The 16,062-nt window shown below is 38.8% G+C and overlaps 1 protein-coding gene across 7 annotated transcripts in view; it reads left to right on the forward strand.

The window, feature by feature from the left end:
* RALGPS1 (Ral GEF with PH domain and SH3 binding motif 1) overlaps positions 1 to 15,335 on the forward strand; it is a 78,015-nt gene extending 62,680 nt beyond the window's left edge. For 2 of the 7 annotated variants that reach the window (XM_030286394.4, XM_030286393.4), the window contains exons 14-22: positions 221 to 347; positions 903 to 1,054; positions 2,258 to 2,309; positions 2,584 to 2,664; positions 4,797 to 4,902; positions 5,956 to 6,048; positions 6,212 to 6,317; positions 7,708 to 7,799; positions 8,202 to 10,999. In XM_030286394.4, coding sequence (XP_030142254.1) covers positions 221 to 347; positions 903 to 1,054; positions 2,258 to 2,309; positions 2,584 to 2,664; positions 4,797 to 4,902; positions 5,956 to 6,048; positions 6,212 to 6,317; positions 7,708 to 7,799; positions 8,202 to 8,231 — 839 coding nt within the window. In that variant the 3' untranslated portion in view covers positions 8,232 to 10,999. Of the gene's footprint in view, positions 1 to 220; positions 348 to 902; positions 1,055 to 2,257; positions 2,310 to 2,583; positions 2,665 to 4,796; positions 4,903 to 5,955; positions 6,054 to 6,211; positions 6,318 to 6,974; positions 7,106 to 7,707; positions 7,800 to 8,201; positions 11,000 to 12,457; positions 12,599 to 15,129 lie in introns of those variants that run through there. The other 5 variants (XR_012058493.1, XR_012058491.1, XR_012058492.1 and 2 more) reach the window with 5 other exon arrangements.
* Positions 15,336 to 16,062: the final 727 nt, after the last annotated feature.

Consider the following 16,062-nt stretch of genomic DNA (forward strand, 5'->3'; position numbering starts at 1 on the left):
TAAAAGTATGAGCAAAACTATTTTAAAAATTATTCCAGTGAGTTTAAGATTATGGAAATGAATTTTTGACAAAAATGGATGGTGTAACCCTAATGGGCAAGAAACAGTGCTTCAGAAATGGTGCCTTGTGGTTATCTGTAAAAATTAATTTTTATCAGTTCCTAAATACACCAGCCAATGAAATTTCTGGGATTTGTGTTAAATAATCTCTGTCTTTTAGGTCCGTCTGACATGTCAGCAATTATGAAATTCAGCAGGAGACCCACATGTCCTGATGCCTCAGTAGCAGCAAGCCTACCTACACCTCCTGTACCCAGGCACCGGAAGAGTCACAGCCTAGGAAACAAGTGCGTAATCCCAGCTGTTTTATGCTCAGGCAGTTACATGTGTCGCAGAAATTTAAGATAGCAGCAGAGAACATGCTAGTATTTTTCCTTTCCATTTCTTGTATTGCAAGAGTGTTTCAGGCTGTACTATTTATTCTCTAGGTTTTCTCTTGACACTTTTGTTATTTTTGCTGACTCTATTCTCTGCTAGTGCCAGGCACTGGCAATACTTGAAAGATGCTTATCCACTTTGGTCTGTGGATTCCTGGTGTGTCTCCTTTATCTGGGTTTCTGCTTTTGCTGCCACCAAGGATGTTCAGGTTTTGTATGGAGGAGTTAAAACATTTACAACTTCCCAGCTGCAGAAATTTAATAATTGTTACTGACAAAGAGAAGTAAAATCTGGAACTCATTTGGTAGTAAAGGAGCATATGTACAGTACATGGTAGCATATAATTGCCTGCTGCTTAATAACCTGCTGATGAGGCAAAGACTGAGTGAAAATAATGTGAGCCAAGGGTTGCTGTTAGATGACATAAGAGGGGTTTCAAGTTTTTCTCTCCTTTCATGTTCCAGTATGATGTGTCAGCTGAGCGTCGTGGAGAGCAAAAGCGCCACCTTCCCGACGGAGCGGCCACGGCACCTGCTGGACGACAGTGTCCTGGAGTGCCACAGCCCAGCGCGTGGCCACCCGCCCAGCCCGTGCCTGGCCAACGGCCTCTCCATAGGTACGCTCGCTGGGCAGCGACGCCCTGCTCCTGTTCCCGGGGCGCTGCGCACTCACAGACACCTGAAAGCAGAGAATTAGGAAGAGCATTAGTTCCCTTGCAAAGACTGATGGTTTTCATGGGCGAAAGTAGATCAGAACTGCTACCTGGTCAACGTTACATCAGCTTTCCTCGATTATCCACTGATGCTTTTGGTAAAAGTGGCATGAAGGAAGATTGGTTTTTAAGATGCTCGGTGGTGTGACACAAAGTGTTTGTCAGCTTTTACCAGGGGGAAAGTGGATATATATTTTAAAAGCTACCTTTACACAAAGAAAGCTTTCATTTTAACTCTTATGTTTTAGAAGATGGGAGAATTGCTTGGCAGTACTCGCTAAGATTTATAAAGAAACGTAAAATTAACACATTATGGTAATATAATTAATAAAGCAATTACTATAATATCAAAAAAGTGATCAAGAATCTGTGTTCTAAGCAAGAGGAAGCCACCTTTTAAGAGACTCAGGCAATTTCTAGAGTAAGAAATTGACTGTGAAAGATAGCACATTACTTGACCAAGAGTTAGACACTGAGATGATCTTTGTACTTCTGAAAATACAGGAACAGCTCACTGTGTTAAAACTGAGCATTAGAAGATCAGTCCTGGGCAAATTAAAACTGTGAGCTAAATAGTTGTGCCAGAAAAGGAGGGACATGGGTGATGGGCTTGAAGGAGACATAGGAACTTTAGTTATTAATACCATCATATATAAATATTTTAATAACTGCTAGCAGCAGCATACAGCTGACATATCCTCTATTAGAGGTGTGTTTGCTTCTTGAAAATAAACCGTGATACCATATCTAATAACTTCAGCTGACTTATGGATACTGTGGTAGAAATATTGTCTTGCAAAGGAGCTGGATTTTATGTACCTGAAGTGCTCAGCTTCTGAAGTAAAAGCATGATGAAAATTAAAATAATAGTATTAAAACACAGCAAAATATGAGTTAAGAGTGAGATACTATAGATGGAGAGGCTCATGTCAGCCTCTTCCAACTAAAGATTTTACCATGAACTCTAAACACTTCTTCAAAACATGATTTGAGTAAGCGGTGTCCACGGTACTATACAAAAGAGTATTCTGGTGATCCACATACATTGGCTTTGTATTTTCCCATGGGTGGTTTTCTTACTCCTTCTCTGTACTACTCTCTTTCTAGATAGCAGTGAAAGCTCAGAATTTAGTGAGGAGCTGCCGTCAGGGCTTGAAAGGTGAGTTAGTCTTCATGTACACTCACTGAGCACTCTACAGACTTAGCTAAGAAATTCACAAATGATCCCTAACATAGGTAAGCTCTAAATCAATAGTTATTTTTATCAAAATAATGATTAGTTAGGGAAAAAATGGCAAATATTTTGAAATAAAGCACCATAAAGGTATTGGACCTGAAAAGATTGGGAACTATCTCTGTCATGTTTACCAAACCCTAACTGTTGAAATCTCAAACTAGAATATCCCTCATCAGATATTTGCATTCACAAACAGGGGTCGTTTATATGCCACACTGGGGCCTAACTGGAGGGTACCAATCCGGAATTCTCCTCGGAGTCGAAGCTGTGTCTACAGGTACATTTCAGGGTCTGCCTCTTTCATTGTATGGTGCTAAACTTCAACTTGGGTCTTTACGCTTACCTAGTGTAATATATGTTGTGTCCAAATAGCCTTGTATGACCATTACAATGTACGAAGTCTCCCCCTCCTGCTTGTAAGAACTCCTGTTAATGGTAAAGCAGGGCTATGGCCCATTCAGATGAAATTCAGTTTAACTATTGATTTAACTAATGATGTCTGGCTTCCATTTTGCAGAAAACTAGGCTTTACATAGGGTTTTATGAAACCTTTATGGAAGCAGGTTTATCATGAAGGCCATCTTTGACTCCCTTACAAGTGATGAGGTTAGAAGGATACCTTCTTGACCCTTTCCCAGAATCTTATTTCCTGATTTACCAGATAGCTACCCGATAATATCTATCAGTGTCTGTGTGGCGTGTTGATTTTGTTCAGTAAAACGGTATGACCTTGGACCTCAAGTAAGAGAGGGAACATCCACAAGGCAAATGTAGCAGGTGCTCACAGTGTTGCTAGTCACTAAGAAGTGGACTTTCTAGAAGCAGGTAATCTATTTACAGACCTAAGAGAGGTGACACTGAAAATTTGATATCATTTGACAAATAAAAATAATGCCTTGCATGTATACCTGAACCTGACCTGAACCTGATAGATTCTGTGATGCTGGCAAATGAAGACATATGTTTGAACAGTTAAGAAAATAGGGCCCTGAATCAGTATTCTGCGAATACTGTCATCTAGTTGCAGTTTAAATCCAGTCAGATTTTATTTTGTTTAAATTAGTTTGCTTCAGCCATTGTAGAAGTATTGATATAATGTATAAATTACAGCTGCCTTACTTGTGCCAGTAACATCTGATAACAGCACAAGTTAGAGGTTAAACAAAAATAAAAATGCATACTTTATAGATTCATAAAGAAATACATTTTGGAACAGTATTTCAGCTATTGCAGCTGCTCCTGGAAAATACTTTCTTAACATGACCATGGTAGACCTGTTTCAAAAACATACAAAAGCTAGAAATATTAAATGTACGAAGATTAAAACGTGAAAAGCCTATTAAATCCACAAAGAAGAGTTACTCCCTAAAATATGTTTCTTATATTTATCCACCGTCAAGTAATTCTAATGCTTGTGGTCATTCTTCCTTTTCTGAAACCTTCTACTGCCTCTGTCAAATTTAGAATTGGCAAGAATGCACATTAGCAGAGACCAGGCAGGTACATGCAATGGAAGAAGATGCACCTGGCAGTTGGAAGGGCTGTCCTTCCCTGGACATGGTTGTGCACAGCACTTGGCACCAGCATGAGTTCACATTCGTTTGTAGACAGAAATGTGTTCCTTTCACAACTGCGAGGTAGATCATACATGTCCTTTGCCTTGTATTCATTATTAGACATGATTTAGTTGGTGCTGATAAACCCTATTGTTCCACATAAGAACATCAGGGTCGTGATCACGTGGCAATGAAGAGACGTTAGCAGCAGACAACCTACCAATCAGCATTTGGTTTTGACTTTATTAATGGCTGTTTGCATTTCTAATTTTGTTTATACTTGGGTTCTGTGAGTTGTATCTCTTTCTTACTTTGTATGTGAGAAGTTTTCATCCAGGAAAAGGAAAAACTATTCTACGCTCTGTAAATAAATTATTGAACTTTTTTTTAATAATTACTAATAATTATTTAATTTATTTTTTAATACTGTTTTCCCAACTCTTTTCTAATTTGGCAAGATATTTTCATTTAATTTGAAATAACATTTGTGGGACCTCTTGTAAAAAAGAGCTCTTGTAAAATTGTAAGCCAAAAATTTCCAGAAATTCAGGTAATTTCTGTAATTTACCAGAATAAAAAAGAAAATTACCTGTTTTCACTTTGACTTTGGGTTTCAGTATTTATTCTGTTTTATTTTTTTCATGCCTAAGCACCCAGAATAGAACCTTTTTGAAAGATCTTGGTTCCTATTTGACAGCTAGGTTAGGAAAACACATATTCTAGAGTCACATTTCAGATTATACAATATACATAAAGCCGTGCAGGATAGATATATTTAGAGCTAGATTATATTGCTCACTTATCATCCTTATTTGTCTGCTCAAATGCATAGAGGAATGTTTTGTCTCTCCAGCCCAATGGGTGCATGCAGCTGCACAGCAGGTGGTTCCACAGGAGTCATTACCATGGAAGGGCCTTTAAGAAGAAAAACACTGCTCAAAGAAGGCAAGAAACCTACTGTAAGTTATTCTAATTATAATTATTCCTGTGGTCCTAATTCATTACTGGCTGGTTTAATTTTCAGGATTATATTAAACCTGCAGCTTGATACCACAGAAAACGATGGTTTTATCAGTTGTAATTTTCTGATCAAAGTTGTAAACAGGTTACAACAAGGTTGTAACCTTTGTGTGTCATGTGATATACAGCAGTTTGCAAGTCACATTTCTAGCTGTGACAGCAGAGCAGGAGTGAAGCAATTGTGTAACCAGCAAGCAGTGTTGTGAGGAAAGAAATAAATCTTGCGGCACTGCCTGATGACCCAGAGCATCCTAATACTTTCCAGCTAAATAACCCTGACAAAGGCAGATATTGCAAGATGGACAATGTCTGCATTACATTTCTGTGACAGGAAATGGATTAATATCTATTAATGAGCTTGTAGTTTACAGAACTTGCAGTGGCACTCATAAAAGACTGAAAAGGGAGATCTTCAATACAGAATTTCCAAGGGAGGGTACAAATTCATTTGAACATATTTCTACAATATATTTTGGTGCTTTTGAGATATCACATTAAAATGGAAAGGCTGCAGGGCAGCCACCCATAGCACCAAAGTCATGGCAATTCATAGTTAACCTCAATTCATGGGTTTCACATGGTTCTAGTCCTATGCATTTGAAAACTTATTTGTTTTCTGTAGAGTTAATTGATGTATTTCGCATGCTACCCAGTTCATTTCAGAGCTAAAAGATTTGAAGAACTGCAGAGTTGTCAACTCAATAATTTTTTAAAAATCAAAATCTGAGATCTGTACAGCATAAGGCTGCACACTATTCTTCTCTAAACAATCAGTACTGATACTTTCATGAGATACCCAACAAAGAAGGATTGTATTCACAGCCAGCCATCAAGCTTTAGGTAGCTGGGCTGATTTACACCAGGAGACATGCTTTATCTCCATTCCTTGCTTCTGAAATTAACTTTGGTAGCACTTGGACTTGCCTGGGAATAAATTTTTGAAATGTCAGAGATATGCAGAGTTTTTCCTAATTTTTTCTTTTTTTATTCAGATCTCCTCATGGACTAGATACTGGGTCATGCTTTCAGGATCAACTCTTCTGTACTTCGGAGCAAAAGCTTTAAGAGGCACTGAAAGAAAACATGTAAGCTTTAAATTTATTCTAAAACAAAAAATTGAATACTCATAAGTAGATCTGGAAGTGTACTTTCTGTTCCAGGCTAAGTCATATTTCTGCACAACTTCTACAGTCAAAAGTTAATCTCTGCTACAGTCTCAGCTATGACTGACTTGTCTGTCTTTTCCAGTATAAGTCTACACCTGGGAAAAAAGTCTCCATTGTAGGCTGGATGGTGGCACTGCCTGATGACCCAGAGCATCCTGATATTTTCCAGCTAAATAACCCTGACAAAGGTAGATATTGCAAGATGGACAATGTCTGCATTACATTTCTGTGACAGGAAGTAGATTAATATCTATTAATGAGCTTGTAGATTACAGAACTTGCAGTGGCACTCATAAAAGACTGAAAAGGGAAATCTTCAATACAGAATTTTCCAGGGAAGGTACAAATTAAATTGAACATATTTCTACAATCTGCTGTGGTGCTTCTGTGCTGCCTGCAGAGACATTCCTTTCTTTTGACAGTTACTGTAAGTTTCACAGAAATTCCTCAACTAATATGAGATTGCAGCACATCCATGTATCTCCATACATTGATCTCCTAGTCTCTGAATAGCTTCCTTAAATCAGTCAGTATCAAATCTTGACTTACACTGAGACCAATTAAAATATCAAACCATTTACCAAAGTAAGTCTGCTAAGTAATTATTACTTTTTAATAATTAATTTTGCAGTGCCATAACTCATTTCCCTTTATTAAACTTGAAAAACTTCAAAAGATAAGAATACTCCTGGAGTTATTTTGCACTTTGAGTGGCTGCTGACAGGTTCTTGAGGCTTTCTTCAGTTTCTGTGTTTTCAGCTTTGGTGCTGGATATGGAGTCCCATCTACTCTGTGAAGTGCATCATCTGGGTGTTAACTAAAATGCACACAATATTTGATTGCAGGAAACAATTTGCAGTAGGACATTGAAGAAAACTAAGTTTACAAATATGAAAAGCTTTATCAGAAGCCTTGATGAGAAGAAAGCCAGGATTAAATTAGATCTGACCTGCGGCGTATGAAGTCCCCAGTTGTGGTATAACCAGAAACATTTATTAAAAGTGTATATAGATTTTATAAAATTTTCACTATCAGATTAGAATATCACATGCCTGGATAGCCAATACTGTAACTGTTCGTGCATCTGCTAACCAATAATACAAGGGATCACAATCCTAGTATTCACGTCAGCCTTTTCTTTAAATCAAGTGTTTGTATAACAATTTTTTCTGCCAACTACTGAGGTTCTGCTGCCTGTTACATTTTAGAAACTTTGTTACATCTCTCCTGCTTTGACTAAATAGTTCTTGTTCTTCTTAACCAAGCAGGCTTTGTTCTCTTATCACTAAGCATTGTTTTCTTGCCGCACACTCACCTACATGGTCTTTTCTGAGGCTGTAATTCAGCATTTCTGCCTATGAGGCCACATATGTTCTCATACTTGCTTCACCCAGGAATTGCTGGGTAACATGCCTCACATGGGCTCTGTTATATTAGCAGCATCATGTTTGAACATTTGAGGTGCACATTAATATAAGAGTTTACTTCAGGACTTTGGCTTCTGCACAGAAATCAGAGTCCTTTGAAACTACATGTCTGTCTGCAAATTCTGAGTCTTGCATTTTCTTATTTTTGTAGGCAATGTTTACAAGTTTCAGACTGGTTCAAGGTTTCATGCAATATTATGGCATAAACATCTGGATGACGCGTGCAAAAGCAACAAGCCTCAGGTAAGGTTGTGAAAACTAGTTCTACCCACTTTTTCCTATTTTCCAGAAAATCCTTACTAGAAAAGTTACCTCTTTCAGTCTGTGTGCACACACATTCCTGTGAGGACAGACATAATTCCTCATTCTGTACGCTGATCCATTTTTTCAATAGGCGAAATAAAGATTATTTAAAATTAGAGAATTCCCATCAGATCAGGTTTTGTGCAGGTCTAGCTATTGGTTTGGTTACCTTAAGAGCATATAACCTCTACTCTCAGTTGCCTCAAGCAAGATAACCTCATCTCTTCTTTAGAAGGGACTGTCTCATGGAAAATGAAAGCAACTATACTAGGATGGACTCGATGATCTTAGAGATCTTTCCCAAATGTAATGATTCTATGAGTAATTTACAATCTCTTCCAGGTACCTGCTAATCTAATGTCATTTGAATAATTTCTTCTCCTACCTGGTGTGACTTCAAGTGCCAAACTGAAGAAACAGGTTATTGTTCTCTAAGGAGGAAGAGGAGAATGTTCTTCCTGACATGAGCCAGCCACAGATATTTCAGCACTTTTCTATGTAACTTGAAAGTGATTCTGACACAGCTTTTAAAAGCAGAAAGTGAATGTTATCCCTAGGACCAGATAAAGTCTCATGCACTGAATGAAAGCAGACAAGTTAGATGGACAGAAGATTAATCCTGACTCCTGCAGGATTCTAGAGCCCTCAGCTATTTGTGGTCAGAGACTGCATGAACTGATATTTGGCTGCAATCTGAGTGCTCTATCTTCTGCCTGTTGTTTTTCAAATGGTTCTTTTTATTGTTAAGCTGCTTTGTGTGACTGAAGAATATTTGGCCCATGTTGGGTTTCAATTCTTTCTAATGCACAGAATGATTGACAGTGTTAACTTGCTCCAAAGTGTCAATTAGAATAGAAAATTGTGGAACAACATTTTTATAATCTAAGTGCACTGAGTTGCTTGGCAATGTGGCTGCCTCAAATTTTCTATCAAATCTCTGGACAATATACTGTTCATATTTGAGCTATTTGGGAAAAATGTATTTTGGCATAGGACAGTTGGTTTTCTTTTTCATTCAGTTATTTTGCTCAGGAATACACTGGTAATAGATTTAAGGCTGTTTAAATTTACGTTGTGCAGAAATTTGCCTTTCATTCTTTTACCAGTGGCATAGTTGCTTATAAATTTGGTGTTTTGGTTCAGTCTGAACATTGTTCATTTCAAATCCCTTAGCACAGGGAAGCAGGTGATCAGGTGTTATATGTCACATGGTCCTGGCTCCTCAGAATGACTCCATATAATTTTTTCTGTTCTGTCCCTCTGTGGGTGACTTCTTGTCTCCACTCAGTTCCAGTATGTGTTGTGACTTCAGGACATTAGTACTGGTAGACAGTACTGCTGTTATAAAATCATGGTGGCAGTGAAACACTGTCTAACAGTGGAGCAAGTACAAAGAAGTCTCCTCATCAATATCCAGAGAATAAACGAACAAACAAAAGAAGTGTAACTGGGCCTTCTTCTCCGAAGGAACTCTCTCTGTGCTGTATTCCTGCTGTACCCTGGCACTCCTGCAGTCAGAATTGTTTTCTGTTCATATGTTCAATTCATCGCTTTTTCTTTTTGAAACTCTTTTGCCATATAGCATCATTATTCAGGCTTCATCAATCACCAGAAAACCACTTCTGACTTTTCTAAGATTGTGTAGAGGAGAAATTGGCAAGTCAGCCTCTAGCTTACAAACCAGGAAGACCATGAAAGTCAGTTTAAGTGAACAGAGCCTCTACTAGAACAAGGTCCCTGGCATTAGCAATATGTATTGTGTGGACTTCCGTGATTTTCTGCATTTTAATTTTGAAACTTTGCTAACAACAAGGAGAAAAAAAATCTGTATTGTTAAATGTAGGTCAAAAGTAAATTTCTTGTTCTTTTAAGAGTTCATGTTACAATCCTGAATGCCTAATACATACAGGTTTTCAAGAAAAACTGTTTCTGATGAGAACTGCATTTAGATCCTTGGACATGGGAAAGTGTATGTAAAGTTGAAAAAAAGAAAAGTGGTAATTAAAAATATATTTATATTGTTTTTCTCTTCCTTTGTTAACTTAAGACAACTTTGAACTAGGAAAAGCATGGTTATCTGCAAGGGCAGAGCATCAAATACCACTAGAGATGGTATAGAAGCTTTTGAATGTGGTAAAATCCTGTCAGCAGTAAATTACTTCAGGCTGTTAGGCTATGATACAGTTTGTATTATTCTGCACCTGTGGATTTTTGTGATTAGTCATCAATGACATTAAACATCTTTTCTGTATAGTGGAATTGTGAAATTGCTGCATAGTATTGAGAAATTCAGATTGATGGCAGTGAAAGAATAATGACAGCAGTGAAAGAATACTAGTAAAACATCTTAAACCAATTTTAAATTAGTCTTTAAGTATTAAACAGTTCGTAGCTGCTTATTAGAGGTGTTATGATGCCATTTACCTGGTACCTGCTATTACCAGGTACAGCTATGGTTAATTGAAAGCTGCTATTGAAATACAATAGGTTGCCTATCACTACTGACTGTTACAGCATTTTCACAAAAAAATATCACAAACCATGCAAGTTTTCCTCCATCAAAGAGAACAACTACAATAGTTATGTAAAAGTAAACATTATGTCATAATTACCATTTTCAGACTTGTGAAGATATAAGTAATATTATTAGTTTATTAAATATACAATTTTTATGCAATTCAGTGCCAAAATGCATGCTTTTCCAAATAGCACTAAAATGAGGCAAAGAAACTAGTTTTCAAAGTGAGACTGACTTGTCACACTATAATGTTAATTAATTTCAACATTTTGGTTTGTTTTGTGTGGAAACTGTTGCACTATTTTTGGCTGTGTTTTCCAGCAGTCCACTGCATGCCATTTGTGTAAAGGATTCTTTCTATAATTCTTGTGAACTGTCTCACCTGTAAGAACTCTGGTGTTGGAATCTAGGTTTTTGGCAAAGTATTTTGTTACCTCAGTCTTGTATCAAGTTGCTGCATTTTTCAGTTTGTTACATTGATAATAATGATTGTTTTGCTAATTAAATACTTTAATGTAAAAAAAAAAAAGTTTGTTTACTACAACAGTAATAGCATTTGGTTGTAAGTTTAAAAATGTGCAGGGTACGTATGCTGTTGACAATAAAATATTCTGAAAAAGAATAGTAGAGGTACAGAAGGAATGTTTTGGCTCAAAGGCAGCATGCATGTTTTATTTGTGAATGAATGCTAATATAATTGAACAGATTTTGTAGAGCGCAGTATCTAGCCGTTTAGTAGTACAAATACAACAGAATCAACATTTCTAGCATAAAATTGAAAAAGCCTCCAAATTTGCAACTTTTCCAAGTGAGATTTGCAAAGTCCAAAGAAGTAGAGACAAACATAAATTTCTTTGCACTTCAAGTTTAACTCAGCAGGTTTCCAGAAGACACCAAACTGAGTGATGCAGTTGCCACACCTGAAGACTGGGGCCTGGATAAGCTTGATGGGTGGCTCAGGCTGACACAATTCTAATGAAAAGATCAAGAGAAACTCTGCTGAGCAGGACTTGGGGATGCTGGTGTATGAGAGGCTGGACATGTCCTGGCCATGTGTGCCAGCAGCTCAGAAGTCAGCCATGTCCTGGGCTGCATCAAAAGCAGTGTGGGCAGCAGGTGACAGAGGGGATTCTGCCCCTCCACTCAGCTCTCATGAGACCTCATGTGAAGTGCTTCATCCAGCTCTCAAGTCCTTGGTATAGGAAAGATGTGAACCTGTTGCAGTGGGTCCAGAGAAGAGCCACAAGAACAATCAGAGAGCTGGAGCACCTCAGCTATGAGGAAAGGCTGAGACAAATGGAATTGTTTAGCCCAGAGAAGAAAATGTGCCGAGGAGATGTTATTGCCACTTCTCAGTACTTGAAGGGAACTTGCAAGAAAGATAGGGACAGATTTTTTTAGTAGGGCCTGTAGTGATAGAAGAAGGGATTATAGTTTAAAACTAAAAGAAGGTTTATTCAGACTAGATATATGGAAGAAATTTTTTGCAGTGAGTGTAATGAAACCCTGGGTTGGCCAGAGTGGTAGTGGATACCCCATCCCTAGAAGTGTTCAAGGTCAGGTAGGACTGGGCTCTGGTTGAAGATGTCCCTACTTATGGCAGGGGAGTTGAACTATGTGATCCAACTAAAACCATTCTATGATTTTATTTCTTATGCAATGTAAATAAGGTCCAGATTATAACTGGCAATTAAGGCCCTTTAATTTCTGTAGAAACATAATTTCATGATCAGTTGTCTGAGAGAAATATTACATGTGAAGATGAGAGCAAAACAAGCAAATATTAAAAAGTTACTTCTACAGCTGAACAGGAAAGCATATATCCTTTTCCTGAAGTAGACTCCTTTTCCTGTTATCCCTGAGAAACAGGAAGAGTGTTTAAAGATTTTTTTATTACCTTGGTAGTCTTTGAAGTAAATTGGATCTATATGATTTTCCCTCAGGGTTATGTGCAGTGTTTCATTGTAAATATTTTATAAAGGAAGCATCTGTGTCTCTCGTATCTATCAAAAATGGTTCTTTTTACTAATAGCATCAGTTAAAATGGGAAAATTGACTAGAATTCTTCTCCTTTCTATAGGTGACAAGATAGAAAATAAACAAAGTGAGCTTGTTAGGAAGGAGAACCAACAATCATAATATGCCAGGTTGACACTGTTATGGAATCAAATTGCAGGGGCGAAAGAGGACTACCTTCTGCATTGCCCTATTTCACTATAAGGTAACGTGCTTTTGTCATACAACACTCAAAGATAAGTACTGAAGAGTTCATTAAATGCTCATTACGTCCAAGCATCTTGTCTTGTAACCTGGGAGAGAGAGAGAGAGTAAAAAAAGAAATATTAAATAACTTTGTTCCTACTCTGGATGCTGTGCTAGGTATACAAGGGAGGGCACTAGCACACAGCATTAGTTTTTCTTTGGAAATAATTAATGGTTGATTGTGGTATTTCCATAGCTGTGATCCATTACTCTGGAGAACTGTCTGTCAAATTCAGAAAATACACCATATCTTGGAGAGCGTTTACAGGTCTCAGTAGAACCCAGATGTAAGAGCATCTCATATAATTATATTAGGAAGGATAGAAACACCCATTTTTCATCAGCTAAAACACAGTGGTCCATAAGAAAGTGCAGATTGTAGTGAACTAGAGGAAGTATCCTTTGTACTTCTGGACTTTGTCTGGAGCCATATTCTTTCTGCCAGAAATCAGGTTCAAGGAAGAATAGACTGTGGTGGAAGAATCATTTGGTGTTGGAAATGATTACTTGCTTCAGATGATCCATCTTTTGTGTTTGCAAGCATGATGTAACTGAGTAAAAAGCAAACAAGCGAGGTCAAAAAACAGATTTGTTCTAGCATACATTAGAGAAAAGTATAAAATTCTGATGAATAAAAGTAGCAAACAACCAGCTAACTAAATTATTTTACATACAGTTTGTTAATGATACCACTGTCTTAATAAAATACCAAATAAAATTTGTAAAGACAAAGGAACACCCTAGAACACTTGGAAACACTGGAAGATAGTTGTAGTAAATGGTTACCATTTCTTTTAGTAATACAAAACTATAAAATTGAACCAGACATGAGCACAATAAATATGTCTTGTCTTGTTGAAGGTAATGTTATACTCTCTCATGGGGCAAACAGACAAAAACATGGAAGGCAAGAGAAGGGGCGACTAGAAGGTGAAGGTTAAAAAAAACCCCACGAAGCAAGTTCCTTTTAGATTACTAGGTATTCTTTGTTTGCATTCAAACACAGCATTCTTGGAAGTCCAGCTAGTCCTATCTGCATTGTTTAGCAGTCCAATTGTTTTAATTATTTCAATAAGTGGGGGAGGGAGAGGAAATAGTTTTTATTTCACCTACCAGCCTCCAAAAGTGTACATTAGTAACTGCTGAGGAGACTTGATCTTCAAATCCTGCTGTGAGTTTTTACTGGCTTTCCCCCCTGTCCCCTGCCCCACATATATTTATGGAAAGGAGAGGTGATAGGGGGCATACACAGACCATGGACACAGTTCTCTTCTGAATCTATTAGGTGACACAGCTGCTTTAGAAAAGGAGAAGAGGACTCCAGGCATGAGTACAAACCCTCTGGAAAATCCACACTCGCCAGGGCAAATTGATACAGCTCTGGTGTTGTGGGACAGGTTTATGAAAGCAAACCTGAAGTCTTTAAGTGAAAGACTTTTTCTAACAATTTTTTGGTTTGTCATGGGGTTGGTGCAGTTTTGGTGGTTTGCATTTTTTTCCCTAAGTAACTGGCCTATAAGCATGTATGTTGAGTTCTTGTACCTCAGTTAAAAAGGAAGTACCTTCTAAAAGCATTTTGTCAGGGTCCTATCCTAATGACACTGACCAGCCCACCTGCCACCCCATTGTGGGCTCAGTAGTCCATTTAAGCTCTGTTCTGGGCCCTCAGCCTCTGCCTGAGCTCTGCCCTGGCAGGCTCAGACCTAACAGACTTTGTAGTCCAGGCCATTACTGCAGGTAGCCTAAGCTGTGGACCAGTGATTTCTCCTTGGTACCCTGCAGTCGCTGGACTTGTCGTGCTCTGCACTTTTCCCTACTTTCATCTTTAAACCTGTCTCATCCCACAGACTTGCTGGGTGCTCCAAGATGTTAGGGGGAGAGGGAGTTGGCCCTGGCCATGGCCAACCCTGCTTGCTTTGTCACAGTACTGAGGCATTGGGTCCTGGTTGCTGCAGCCTCTACCCCACTAGCTGTCTTCTTCCCCTCAAGTCCTAATAAGAGAGAGATTTTCTCTCTAAATAGTTCATAAAGCAGACAAATGCCTTTTGCAAGACTAACAAACAAATCTATTAATGCTATAGATGACTGTTAATTTTTCTGATACATTATTGCATGTATGTTGACATTACATGGCTATCTCAAATCGTACTGCAAGCTCAAAAGTGAAACCTTGTTTATAAGGAGAGAAAGTGGACCACTACCTGTATTGTGGGAAGAGGCTATAATTTAAAGATTACATTAAAATTATTTCCACACAAGTTTGTGTTTGGCAGAAATTTAGGGCAGCAGCCCTTTTACATACTGCACAAGAGTAAATGAGTAAATGCATTTGACTTGTGAACTGAATCAATGTGTCTACGAAAGACACTTTCAAATTGGAAAAAACTATTTTGTCCATATAGGGTGGTTGAGGCCCAAGTCTACTATTTTCTACAGGTATTTGCACAAGGTTGGGAAGCACCTAATAGCACTGTTTACATGTCCTTGCAGGAAACTGGTGTGACATACCTCTTATCAAGGATACATCCCTTTGGAGATACACAGCTTTGGCTCTGATAGAGAACTGTGTTGGGTATGCTACAATTTTAAATGCAATAATGAAATTTAAAGCATTTCATTGTAATAAGCATTTTGTTCCTGTGTTCTCCCCAGAAATAAAGACACTCTATGTGTAAGATCTCTATAGCTGGAACAAAGGTCTGTAACTTACGGCCTTTGGCACTAGAAAAGAAAATCCCACCACAGAACTCCTACGAATGCCAATCTTGTATTTTATTGTAGCAATGATTCTGCTATCACGTCTATCTCTAAAAGTAGACAGGACTCCAGTAAGCTATTGGACTTTTGTCATTATTATCATTTTTATCAATATTATAATTAATTATCAATTTCCCTGTACTTTTTTTTTTGTTTTTGTTTTGGTTTTGTTTTTTTTTTTTTGTTTACTTGCATTTTGAACATATAATGGTTAGTTTGTGCTCCTCCATTTTACACAAGTTAATTTGACAGGCGCCGGGGGTCGAATTCAGAGACCTCCTCGAGAAGAGTGCACCACTGCCGAGGTCCTTCTTTTGCACTGTGCCGTCTATGCCGTTCATTTCCAGGATGTGGTGTGTGGGAGCGTTCCCCCCGGGGCACAGCGTGCGGACCTGGGTAATGAGCGCTCTGGAGCCCGGCGTCTCGCTCTGCGGCGGGATGGGCAGGCTCTGCTCCCCGGACCGCACCCCCGGCACGGACCGGCGGCAGCGGCGTCCCGGGGCCCCGCGCTGCCCCGTTCGCGGCACCAGTGCCTCGGGGTACCTGGGGAAGTGGCGGGAGAGGCCGCGGCCCGCCCCTGGGGCCCCTCCGTCCGGGGGTCCCTCCGCCGCCTCCCCTGAAGCCGCGCTCCGGCGGGGCCGCTCCTGACCGTCGGTGCCGCTGCCG

The sequence above is a fragment of the Taeniopygia guttata genome, chromosome 17 (assembly GCF_048771995.1).
Source record: "Taeniopygia guttata chromosome 17, bTaeGut7.mat, whole genome shotgun sequence".
Classification (NCBI taxonomy): Eukaryota; Metazoa; Chordata; class Aves; order Passeriformes; family Estrildidae; genus Taeniopygia; species Taeniopygia guttata.